The 12755-nt window shown below is 46.8% G+C and overlaps 2 protein-coding genes across 2 annotated transcripts; both read left to right on the plus strand.

Moving 5' to 3' along the window:
- Nucleotides 1-1820: 1820 nt before the first annotated feature.
- Nucleotides 1821-2635, plus strand: LOC128596573 (insulin growth factor-like family member 4). The gene is made up of 3 exons (XM_053606151.1): nucleotides 1821-1839; nucleotides 2214-2261; nucleotides 2364-2635. Exons 1-3 carry the CDS (start codon nucleotides 1821-1823, stop codon nucleotides 2633-2635), a joined length of 339 nt encoding a protein of 112 aa, XP_053462126.1.
- Nucleotides 2636-5836: 3201 nt separating this feature from the next.
- LOC128596574 (insulin growth factor-like family member 3) lies at nucleotides 5837-12520 on the plus strand. The gene is made up of 3 exons (XM_053606153.1): nucleotides 5837-5852; nucleotides 12081-12134; nucleotides 12246-12520. Exons 1-3 carry the CDS (start codon nucleotides 5837-5839, stop codon nucleotides 12518-12520), a joined length of 345 nt encoding a protein of 114 aa, XP_053462128.1.
- The last annotated feature ends 235 nt before the right edge of the window (nucleotides 12521-12755 follow it).

A 12755-nucleotide genomic window follows, 5' to 3' on the forward strand; every position in this document is an offset into this window, starting at 1 on the left:
AATTCAGTCAATGTTATGATATATAAACTCCATCTCAATAAAGTGGTTAAATGTAGGCCAGGTGTGGTGGCTCACAGCTGTAACCCTAACACTCTGGGAGGTTGAGGTGGGAGGACCCCTCAAGCTGAGAAGTTCAAGACCAGCTTGATCCCTTGAGACCAGTCTGAGCAACAGCAAGAGCCCCTGTACAAAATAAGAAAAATTAGGTGGGCATGTTGGGCAGGCACCACCACTGTAGTCCAAGGAGGCTGAGGCAGGAAAATTCTTGAACCCAGAAGTTTGAGGTTGCTGTGAGCTAGGCTGACACCATAGCATTCTTGCCTGGGGCAAGAATGAGATTCTGAAAAAAAATAAGTGATAAAATGTAGTCAGTATAAATATATTGATAACATAAAATTGGTCTTTCTTAACCTTTGGCAGCCAATAACTGTAAGGGACATGCAGACTCCTTTTTGAGACAAGGCAAATCACCTATAAAGACATATACCAAAACATTGTCAAGAGTTGTAAAAGGACTGTGATAGTTTCTTACTGCCAGGCTTCCACAGTTTCTCCAAGAAGAAACCAGACTTGGGCAGCGCCGGCCACAAACACCAAGGCTGGTAGGCTCGAACGGGGCCCAGGCCAGCTAAAACAACAATGACAACTGCAACAAAAACATAGCTGGGCATTGTGGTGGGCACCTGTAGTCCCAGCTACTTGGGAGGCTGAGGCAAGAGAATCACTTAAGCACAAGAGTTTTTGGTTTTTTTTTTGTATGTCTAAGCACCTAGAATTTGGGTAGCTGTGGTACTCCCGTGGAATCATTTGTCTGTCTGTCCATCCTGAGTAGGAAGGAGCTGTACTGTTTTAATACTACAGCCACTAGCCACATGTAGTTATTTGTGGCTAGTCTGAATTGAGAGGTGCTGTAATTTTTGTAAAATACACATTGGATTTCAAAACCTTAATACTTCCTAAAAGAGTAAAATATTTAATTTTTTTATTGTTAAATCGTAGCTGTGTACATTTGTGCAATCGAGGGGTACAATGTGCTGGTTACATATACAATCTGAAATATTCTCATCAAACTGTTCAACGTAGCCTTCATGGCATTTTCTTAGTTATTGTATGTAGACATTTGTATTCTGCATTTAGTAAGTTTCGCCTGTACCCATTCTAAGATGCACGGTACCTGTGGCCCCACCCATTACCCTCCCTCCACCCTAACCTCCCCCCTCCCTTCCCCTTCCTTGGCCCTTTCCTCATTAAGCACAAGAGTTTGAGGTTGCTGTGAGCTGTGACCTCGCAGCACTCTACCCAGGGCGACAGACAGCTTGAGACTCTGTCTCAAAAACAAAACAAACAAACAAAAAAAGGCAGAAAGAAACCAGACTTCTGGGTCAATGACTTGTATGGTTAGAATGTTCCCTCCAAAGCTTGTGCTGAGATTTTTTTTTTTTTTTTGAGACAGAGTCTCAGCTCTCACCTGGGTAGAGTGCCGTGGCATCACAGCTCACAGCAACCTCCAACTCCTGGGCTCAAGCAATTCTCTTGCTTGGGTTCCCCCTCAACAGCATTCAAAGAAAGACACTTTCTAGAATCACAACTTTGAAAGTTTCCAGAATAGCATTTACTCTGGGGTTTTGAGGGGTCTGACAGCCATTGGAACAGGTCCAGAGCATTTTATCATTCTATTGACATATTTGTTTCACTTACACATATCTATGACTCGTCATGCTCCACCCTTTCCAGCAGTTTCGTAATTTCTGGGTTGCTCTCATATAAAGTCCCTGACAGTTCTGCTGCCACTCTCCATCGGCTGCTCTGAAACCTAAACCATGATGCCCAGAATCTTTGGTAAGGAGATCCCAGCCCCAACTTGAGCTTATCCCTAGTGTTATTACATCCCTAATGCAGCTTTGAACCTGCAACTTAATTCCCTCTTCCCTATTTAATTCTTGGCTCCTCACCTCATATTCACTCCTATGTCATCTCTGCCTGCATTGCGATCTCTCTCCTGACCTGCAAATTTCAAAAGCTTACCTCTTCCCAGAGCCCTCCCTACACTTCTCTCCCTGTGAAGCCCAGTCCTAGGACCTGCACCCACAGTCAGTCCCAAAGTCTGTTCTGAGCTGTTACCAGCAAACTAAGAAGCCCAGTGACCTCACCTTGTGACCCATGGCCATGACAGGTGATCTCAGCTTCATTCTCATTCCCCTTCTGCTTCTCAGCTGCTGTCTTCATTTTTGGTCACCTGGGCTCCAACTCAGGACTCACAGGTGAGAACAGGTGTAGTGAAAGAGAGAAGATGGCACTAGGGTTTGGGGTGGGGGGTGGTCCCAGGCTGGTCCTTGGAGCCCACCCAGCTCTGATTATTCCAGATCCTGGACTGTGGCTGTGCCAGCCAGCACCCAGGTGTGGGGAGCAGCCCTACAGCCCCTTGGAGCAGTGCTGTGATGAGGGGCTCATCCTGCCCTTGAACCACACCTGGCTCTGTGGCCCCCACTGCACCTTCTGGCCCTGCTTCCAGCACTGCTGCCTGGAGTCCTTGGGCTCTCAGAACCTGACGGTTGTGAGGTTCAAGGTCCCAGGAAAGAAGCCCGACTGCATGTCATCCCCTATCACCAGGATCTGTCCCCAGGCACAGGTCTGATTCCAGTCCAGCCTGTGGAAGGGGAAAGCTGGGGATGGAGCGTGGTTGTCTGTGTCCCCCCCAGACATGTGCTCAGATATGTGGTCTCTGCTGAGTTCTCTGCCTTCCCATCTGTGGGTAACAAAGCAACCCTGTCCTGCATGTGTCTGTCTCTCCCTCCCACCCTCCTGCTGATGCACTCTCTTCCTCTCTGTCTCTGGGCAAGAATTTGGCCAACCAGCCCTCTGCCAGGTGTGACTGTCCTGGGGAGCAGAGTCACAGGACATTCTGGAATCTAATATTTGGTCATGTTGCATTCAGTTATATAGATTACATTTTACATTTAGATCTGTGATCTATTTTTGTTTTAATTTTTTTATGGAGTGTGAGGTTTAGGAGATTCACTTTTGTTGAAAAGTACTACCTTTCTCTATTTCTGGACTCTATTCTGTTCTGTTGATCCTTATATCTATTTATTTTCTTTTTTTTTTTTTTTATTTGGTTTTTGGCTGGTGCTGGGTTTGAACCCACCACCTCCGGCATATGGGACCGGCGCCCTACTCGTTGAGCCACAGGCGCCACCCGTATCTATTTATTTTCCAATACCACACTATGCTGACTATGATAGCCTTAGAATAGGTCTTAAGATAGATAGTATTAGATCCTCCCATTTTTTCTTCTTTTGCAAAATTTTCATTGCTTCTTGTCTCATCCCATCAACTTTTATCTGAGCCAAATTCCCAATGAATATTAAGGCTTAGATATTTAGGGGACCCTCTGCGAAGCCAGGAGCTGCCTTCAAACACTAGAATGGAAGGATAAAGTTTCCCCAAAGGATATAGCTTTTACCCCTTTATGCAAGACCGAGGTGATACTAGGGATAAAGGTAATGGAGGCCAGGAATGCGATTGAATATGCCATGATTAAGAGAGAAAGTCTCTAGACTTGGTAGGATATTTCTGGAAGTACAGGATGAGAGGTTCTGGCATAGAACTGGGGTGAGGGTCCGCAAGAAAGGAGACAAGGCCAATCCAGGGACAAGGGAAGATTTTATTTTATTTATTTATTTATCACCCTCCGTAAAGTGCCGTGGTGTCACACTTCTCACAGCAACCTCCAACTCCTGGGCTTAAGTGATTCTCTGGAAGAGAACTGGAGTTGTAAACGTGGAGGGGCTGGGTGAAAGTGAATTTGCAGCTTTCCTGGACTAAAAATGAAGCTGCTGCTAGGGTGTGGAGGCAAGAAGGCCAACCTTTTATTGTTTTGTCTAGCTGTTTAGAAAAGTATGCTATGGGAAGATGATCAGGTCCTTTGGTTTGACTGAGTATGCCACGGGCAAATACCTTACACTTACCAACATAGAGGAAAAAGACTTTGGAAGGATGGGGAAGGAAAATGGATGAAGCTTGAAGTACAGCCTGCTTGAGTTTCATAAAAGGTTGAGAAAGCAGGCGGTGCCTGTGGCTCAAAGGAGTAGGGCGCCGGCCCCATATGCCGGAAGTGGTGGGTTCAAACCCAGCACCAGCCAAAAACTGCAAAAACTGCAAAAAAAAAGGTTGAGAAAGGAAGGGCTCAGGGAGCAAAGGTTCATTAGGGTCCCCAATGGCTGCCTGACACAGTGGCTTAGCTAAAATGCCAAAGTTGGGAATCCACAGATGAAAGAAATTGGCTAAGCTGACAAAGGAAAGGAGACCTGTTTTAGAGGTGGGAGGAGTAAGGTGGCAATAAGTTTTTTCCATTCGAAGTTAGGCTCTGGGTGGAAGGGGTGAGAGAGATGCCAAGGCAGATGACTTGGGGTTTTTTTTTGTTTTTTGTTTTTTTTGCAGTTTTTTGACCAGGCCTGTGTTTGAACCCGCCACCTCCGGCCAATGGGGCCAGCGCCCTACCCCTTTGAGCCACAGGCACTGCCCGATGACTTGGGTTTTGACTAACTGAGCTTTCTTGGAGGAAACCCTATAGTCCAGATTCCCAAGGTAGTTTACGAGAGAGATAGTATCAGAGATAGAAGCAATGAGGGAAGGAGTAAGTCCTTTGTATAACAGATGACAACCCTGGCCTGAACATTTTGAAATCTGAGGCTAAGGCTTGGCCAAAAAGGTGGGGGCTATCTCTAAGCCCCTGGGGGAGGGCCATCCAGGTTAGTTGTTGAGTTAACTTGGTGTCTGGGTCAGTCCAGGCAAAGGTGAATAAATCTTGGGAGTTGGGTTGGAGAGCAATAGTGAAAAAGGAGTCTTTTAAGTCAAGGACGGTAAAGTGTGTGGTGGAAGGGTGGATAGTGGAGAGGAGGGTATAGAGGTTTGGGACAAGGGAAGTTATTGGAACAGTGGCCTCATTGACTGCCTGTAGATCTCGGACTAATGGGAAGGAGCCATTAGGTTTGGGGACTGCTACGATAGGAGTGTTGCATGGGGAAGAGGTGGGTTGGAGAATGTGGTTTTTTAGGAAGCGATTAAGAATTGATTGGCGTCCCTTTATATCATGGGGTTTAAGGGGATACTGAGGTCATCTGGGGAGATGTGAAGGGTCAGAAAGGGTGATTATAAAGGGCTGATGGTGTAGAGTGATTGAAGGGGTTAAGGTGTCCCAAACTTTAGAATTGAGCTGACATAAAGCCCGTATGAGGGACATTTGTATAGATAGGGAGAGGCTTTAGAGGCAAGTAACAGAAGGGTGGGGAGCTGAGAACACAACACACTAACAGAATTGGGGAGCTGAGAGGTGTCGTCGGTTTTGGGTGATGGGTGTAAGGTGAAAGTGGCTTCGAGTCTAGATAGCAGGTCTCGGCCAAGCCGGGGAGTGGGGCATCTAGGAATTATGAGGAAGGAATGGAGAATGTCGGGTGTTCTAACTGACAAGTGGGGTACAGGGGGTTCCACCAACCCCAACCACAGAAATGGAAGAGAGTAAGGGCCCTGAAAAATCAGGCAGTACTGAGTCTGTGGCCCCCATATTCAAGAAAGAAAATTCTCTTACCAGCAACCAGAAGACAAACCCAGGGCTCTGTTAGTGAGATGGTACAGTGGTGGTCTGAGATGGTAACGGTGGGGCACAGAGAGCCTGGGCCCCTTTAGTCTGTGATAGTTAGTCCTAGGAGTTCAGGCAGTTCAAATCCCAGCTCAATCACTGTCTTGGAAAGGTGGCCCTGGCTGGAAGGTGGGGAGATTCCTCTTGATCATTCCATTTAGGATCTTCAGTGGGTACTGTCGTCGCCCCCAGCGGGTAATGGTTTGGATCATGGGTACGTGAGGTATCTGCGAAGGCTGTGGCTGCTGCCCAAATATGGGTCTTTTCCTCAGGAGTGGTGGTGGAGGAAAGTACCACGTAAATGTGCCGCCATGAGAGGTCATAGGACTGGGTTAAATATTCATTTTTTTTTGTAAATTGGGTAGGGTCATTTGAAAAGAATCTAAGATGTTTTTCAATTTGGGAGAGATTTTCTAGGTTAAAGGGGACATGGACTCTGATAATGTCCACAGCTCCTGTTAGTTCATGTAAGGCTAAAATAGCTTGCGGAGGCTGTCCCTGAGAACAGGTGTGTGGAGGAGAAAAGCAGTCAGGTGGTGGTGGGGGAGTTGGGGACAGAAAATGGTGGCAGAAGGTTCAGGAGGTGGAGAGGCATAAGATGGGGGGCAGAGTGGTCAATGGGGTCAAATTCTGAGTCAGATGAAGAAGGTTGAGGTGGCAGCTGAAAGATGCTGTAGGTTTGGCAAAGTGAAGGATGACCCCAGAGGAAGAAAAAAGGTTGAAGATAGGTAACCCTGGACCACTTGCCATTGGGGGTTATGAAATTTTCAAGATCACTGCGAATGTTTAAATGAAAAGTTCCATTCTCTGGCTCTTGGTTTCCGTTATCTAATGTATGTTGGGGTCGGGCAGTGCTGTCGTGGAATTATTTTGGTTTGATGTCTCCTTTTGAACCCAGCCTGGCCAGGTTTTTGAGGAGACGGCCCCATGGTGTGTCTCAGAAGGGGATGGAAAAATAACTGCCTGCAGTGTGTGAGAAAAGAAAGAGAAGGAATGGGGGGGCAGAGGCTCACCAGCAGGATAGGCAGGAGCCCAGCGGACAAAGTCCACAGAATCCTATCCCTGTTCCTCAGGCATTTGAGGGAAGGTGTTGGGGGAATTGGGTCACTAATCCCAGATCCCAGGGGAAATCCCAGCCTACCACTAGAATTTTCAGGGACAGAGTGATGATGGAAGTGGCAGAACGGGAGATCCTGGTGGCAGAACACTTTTGTACCACGTACCAAGTCCTGGTAATTAGTGTGCAGTGGTGGTCCTTGGGCAGGGGCAGAGCAAAGGTCTGCAGTGGTCATTGGACTGGTCTCACTGCCTCCTTTCCTGGCCAACACACTGTAAAGATGAGGGGTTCTGGCATAGAACCAGGCTGAGGGTCCACAAGAAAGGAGAGAAGGCCAATCCAGAGACAAGGGACGATTTTAAGAGAGGCAAAGCTGAATGGTTTTCACGTGTCAGCTCAGCTCCCACACAGTTGCAAAAGACTTTTATTAACCTCATCAGTATAATGGGAAATGAGCCTAGAGTACCCTCTGGATCTCTTCTCTCCTGTGGCTAAGGACTATGGGCTTATCCCTAGTACTGGTCAGGATACAGATAGGGTGTTTCCAGGAACTCTGGCCTTGAGAACTCCAGGAATCCGGAGAGGGGGTTGCTTGTTTTCTAAAATGGTTACACTCTTGTCAGGGTTATGAGAATTCCTTTCCCACACAGGCTACAGGAATATGGCTAATATCGCCACAGGAAAAAAATACCCATTGAAATAGAAAGTCCAGTGTAAACATAGGGAGTAGATGCTTTTAATAACAAAAATGTGTTTAGCCTCTTAAAATTTATATCTTGTATTTCTATTTTTGAGACAGAGTCTAACTCTGTTGTGGTATCATCTTTCCTCGCAGCAACCTCAAACTCTTGAGCTCAAGCAATCTTTTTGCCTCAGCCTCCTGAATAGCTGGACTACAGGCGCTAGCAACAATGCCCTCCTAGTTTTTCTATTTTTAGTAGAGATGGGGCTCACTCTTGCTCAGGCGGATCTGGAACTCCTGAGATCAAGGGATCCACTCACCCCAGACTACCAGAGTTCTGGGATTACAGGCATGAGCCCAACCTCATAGCTACTTTAACTGGACAAAAGACTGGTTTCAGTTAACTTTCTCCTGATTAGAAGACCAGCCACCATGGGCTGGTTCTGGCTGGTTTATAGAGGCTGCACACTTAAGTGCCCTCCTTCACTTTGTGATCTAGAAGCCTAACTGTGATAGGGTCTAAATGTTAGGTCACCACCCCAAAGCAAACAAGGAGTTTATTCAACCCACTTGCACACCACAACCCCCTTCATGAATCTTCATATCTCCTCCTGTGACCTGTTGAATATGTATGCTGACCAAGCTGCTCAGCATAAACTCCTGTTCAGCTCCCCTCTCCTCCCCACCCCATCCCCTTCGAAGTGTCTGTTCTGGTCTCTGCTGAAAGCGGTAATTTTCATTTTGTTCCAATAACCAACCTGCAGATTATAACCCTTTATAAGAAAGAAAGCCTCCTCCATAAACTAATAAATTGTGTGATTTTTAAGTTGGCATTTTGGATTTTTTTCTTTTTCCTTTTTCTTTTTTTCCTCCCTTTTACTGTATTGTATTTATTTTCGGCACAGGGTCTCACACTGTTGCCTAGGCTGGACTGCAATGCTGCAATCATAGCTCACTGCAGCCTTGAACTCCTGGGCTCAAGAAAGCCTCCTGCCTCAACCATCACCTGGGTAGGACTACAAATATGCACCACCCAACACGCCCAATTACTTTTTTAGAGGTGGGGTCTCATTTTGTTGCCCAGGCTGGTCTCAAATTTCTGGTCTCCAGGGATCCTCTTGCCTCAGGCCCCCAAAGTGCTGAGATTATAGGCATGAGTCACTGTGCTGGGCCTATGGCTTTATCTGCATTTGGCAATGTCTCTTTCAGAAATAAGTCTCTGACTGCAGCCACCCCTGGGCAGACCAAGTGTGGTCTGCCTGGTAGAAGCCTTCATCTGTGTCTCAACAGCCTCCTGCTCCTAACACCTGGCTTCTCACAGTTTCCTCCTTTGCTTTCACATGTCTATTAAGTCTTCTTTACTTTAAGTGACCTTGTTTTTCCTGGAGAGATTGAAACCCTGGTGCCTTGAAAGGCATGTATTGGTAAAACTGTAGCCACTCTGGGGACGTGAAAAATGGTTTTTATCCTGGAGTGAAGAATGTCAAAATCCCACTGACATATCCCGTCCTAGACAGTGAACTCCTGGTAGACATAGTGCTGTGTCCATTACAAGCTGGTATGGAAGCAGGATGACAGTGGCATGTTTCCACACTGGAGAGAGGCCAGGAACAGGTCATCTACATATTAAATCAGCACCAATTGGTCATGAAACCCAATGTCTTCTAAACCCTTTTTAAGAATTTGGAAGACTTTAGAAAGGGGCTGCTGCAGGCACATAGGCCCTGGGACCCTTTGCAGACCCTGTGTAGCAGCCTATGGGCACAGCTCCCAGTGCCAATGCATGCACCCACATGTGGCCCCAGCAACCACCCACATGCATGCCACCAGCACCTGCTCACATAGCAGTGCATGCAAATCCAGCTGGCCCTGCCTCCCATTTCCAGCCCCTACCACTGCACTAGCAACCACAGCTACGCATGTGTGTGTCACTAGCTCTAGCCCTCATAGCTGTGTGTGCCGACAGAGCCCCCAAACTCCTGGGTTCAAGCGAATCTCCTGCCTCAACCTCCCAAGTAGATGAGAGGTACCCACAATGCACAGCCAGTTTTTCTTTGTTTAGTAGAGACAGCGTCTCACTCTTGCTGAGGCTGGTCTTGAACTCCTGGCCTGTAGTAATCCACCTGCCTCAGCCTCTGAGAGGACTAAGATTATGGGCTTGAACCACCACTCTTGGTCGGCTCTTGTGGGGTTTCCATACCATACCACAACTCTGATCATGCCACAGTAAAAAAAAAAAAAAGTGGTTTTATAGAAAGTCCCCTTGTCATTTCTAGAGACATTGTGCTTGGGAAATAGAGTAGAAGCACAGATTGGGAAAGAGGGACTTGAAACCAGATGAAAGGAACCAAAGCATTCTTTCTGATTAGAACTTAGCCGTCACTTTCCCCTCACAAGTGCCTGGGCCAGAAAATTCTTAGAAGCCCAATGTGGGGTAGGACCAACCTGATTCATTTACCCTGAGGTCTGGAGCACACCTTCCCGCCCAAAGGAAGCCATGAGTCAGTCTGCAGCGTTCAGCTTTGGGGTCACTCACACTACCCAGTCTCCTCCTAAAGACACAAAGCTTATGTGATTCTCAAAGAAATTGAATGTGGTGTGATACACACCTCCCCAGTCAGTAGGATGATGAAAGTTCCAGCCCTTTACCTGTCTCCTTCCATACAGCGTCCTCAGGGGTGAAGACCCCACAACACTGCACCTTGGGTCAGGAGGACCCCAAAGCCAAACATCTCTCATCCCATCCACAATGCAGCTCCCAAACCACAAGCTGATTCATTTTCCTCCTTATCTCTTACATCGTTCCCACCTCTTTCCCTCCTAATCACCTCAAAGGGCGACTAAGCAGGCTGCCCAGGGCCTGCCTGAATAATGATTGTGCTGGCAGAGCCCCAAACGATAACCTCCATCTTTTTTTTCCTGTTAATTACCTTATTTATTTATTTATTTATTTGGTAGAGACAGAATCTCACTTTATGGCCCTTGGTAGAGTGCCATGGAATCACACAGCTCACAGCAACCTTCAACTCTTGGGCTTAGGCAATTCTCTTGCATCAGCCTCCTGAGTAGCTGGGACTACAGGTGCCCACCACAACGCTTGACTATTTTTTGTTGCAGTTTGGCCGGGGCCAGGTTCTAACCCTCCACCCTCTGTATACGGGGCTGGCGCCCTACTCACTGAGCCACATCGTGTTAATTACTTTATTTAGAAGTGAGAAACTGATTAGCCCGAAAACAGAACAGACAGCACAAAGTAAAGGGCTGGAATTCAAAGTCAAGAAATTTTCCTCCACAACTTCTATAGTTTAACCACTATTTCTTATCTGACATTTATTTATTAAGCATCTTTTGATCCGAACAATACAATAGGACCTGGAAGCATGATCTTAAATAAGATGTAAACCACCGTCCTTTACTAATATTTGTTGATTCTTTGCATTGGAGAGGAACTGTCAGGGTCTGTTAGTAATTTTGTTTACTGTAGCCTGGTGGGTTACAGTTGGGGAAGGCAGGCAGTGATTCCTGGAGTTGTGTACTGCCCAAAATGAAACCAGGCACTAGTTAGAGAGGTAAGGACAGGTTATATTCAGTAACTATTGTGAGAGGGAGAAAAAGTCTAGTGCAGACTAAACTGAAATCCTTGAAAACAAAAGGCTAGAGACTTTGGAAGCCTAGGGGATGCTAAAGGAAAGGCATCAAGGGATGTTAATGGGGGTTAGTCAGTGTGACTAAGCAATCTATTTTATTTTTTTTTTTAGAGACAGACTCTCGCTTTGTCACCCTCAGTAGAGTGCTGTAGTGTCATAGCTCACAGCAACTTCACACTTCTGCGATTCTCTTGCCTCAGCCTCCCGAGTAGCTGGGACTACAGGCGCCCACCACAACACCCAGCTATTTTTTTGTTGCAGTTTGGCCAGGGCTGGGTTTGAACCTGCCACCCTCGGTATATGGGGCAGTGCCCTACTCACTGAGCCACAGGCGCTGCCCAAAGCAATCTAGATTTGTGAATCAGTGCTTATCCAAAGGAAAAACAAATTTCTATCTGTATGACAGAAGGCAATGAGGCAAGATACCCACCTAAAATTGGCCTTATCCTCCTATGGGATCTGGGAGTGAGAACAAGAGTTGTCTTCCCGAAGGTTTGCACTTCTAAGAGATAAGGTCCACAAGAAAACGTTCTGAGGTCCACAAGAAAACGTTTCCCGGTTGTAGATTTATAGCTCTGAGGGCAGAGAAAGGGTTTATAATTGCAAGCTTTCTAAAGTGCCTGCTCTAAGAGAGGATTCAGAACAGTGTCTGCCTATCAACACTTTTTTTGTGAAACAAACAGTGAATTCTTCTGCCAGCATTGGCCTTTTTATGGAGTGGGAGGAAGTGGGATTACTCTAGAAACACAGCCTTAAATGCTAGAAGTAATTTTAGAGTTTGATTAAGACTCTTAATGCAGGTGGCACCTGTGGCTCAAGGAGTAGGGCGCAGGTCCCATATGCCGGAGGTAGCAGGTTCAAACCCAGCCCCGGCCAAAAACCACAAAAAAAAAAAAAAAAAGACTCTTAATGCAGAGGTTTGGATGAAGTCGTTAAGTACCAAGAAGTCTGCAGTTCTCAACACCCATAGCTTGGTCTTTTGATAACCTCCACCTTTAAACCACCCAGCCCTGTACTTCGCCTAGACGTATCACATTCTCGGCCTTTCCCCCACAGTGCCTGTCTGCTGCATAACCATCTTCTCCCTCCAGTGTTCAAGGGGAACCACAGGTAAGGACAAAGACAGGGAAGAATGAGAAGGGAGGAGGTGCCTTTGGGAACAAAGATTGGGAACTGAGCTTCTGTTCCCTCTTGGACTCTCACCAGCAATGTCTCCTGCAGATGCTCCTGTCAGCTCAGGACTGTGGCTGTGCCAGCCAGCACCCAAGTGTGGGAAACACATCTACAACCCCATAGAGCAGTGCTGCGACGATTTCACTGTCTTGCCCTTGAACCAGACCCGTCTCTGTGGACCTGGCTGCATCTTCTGGCCCTGCTTTGAGCTCTGCTGCCCAGAGTCCTTTGGCCCCCAGAGGAAGTTTCTTGTGAAGTTGAAGGTTCTGGGTATGAAGTCCCGGTGCCCCTCTGCCCCCATCTCCCGGGTCTGTCCCAAATAAAAGCCCTTAACTTGATCGTGGCTAAAGGGGTGAGTGATACCAAGAGCTTGAAGAGGATTCTGTGGTGGTGTTTTATCTCTGGCCAATTCTGAAAAAAACTTTTCACTCTCTCCTTATTTTTCTCATAATTGCTCACTTTTTTTTGTTTTTGAGACAGAGTAGAGTGATCTAGAGTACTATGACATCATAGCTTACAGCAACCTCAAACTCTTGGGCTTGAGCAATCCTCTTGCCT

The sequence above is a fragment of the Nycticebus coucang genome, chromosome 10, assembly GCF_027406575.1.
Source record: "Nycticebus coucang isolate mNycCou1 chromosome 10, mNycCou1.pri, whole genome shotgun sequence".
Classification (NCBI taxonomy): Eukaryota; Metazoa; Chordata; class Mammalia; order Primates; family Lorisidae; genus Nycticebus; species Nycticebus coucang.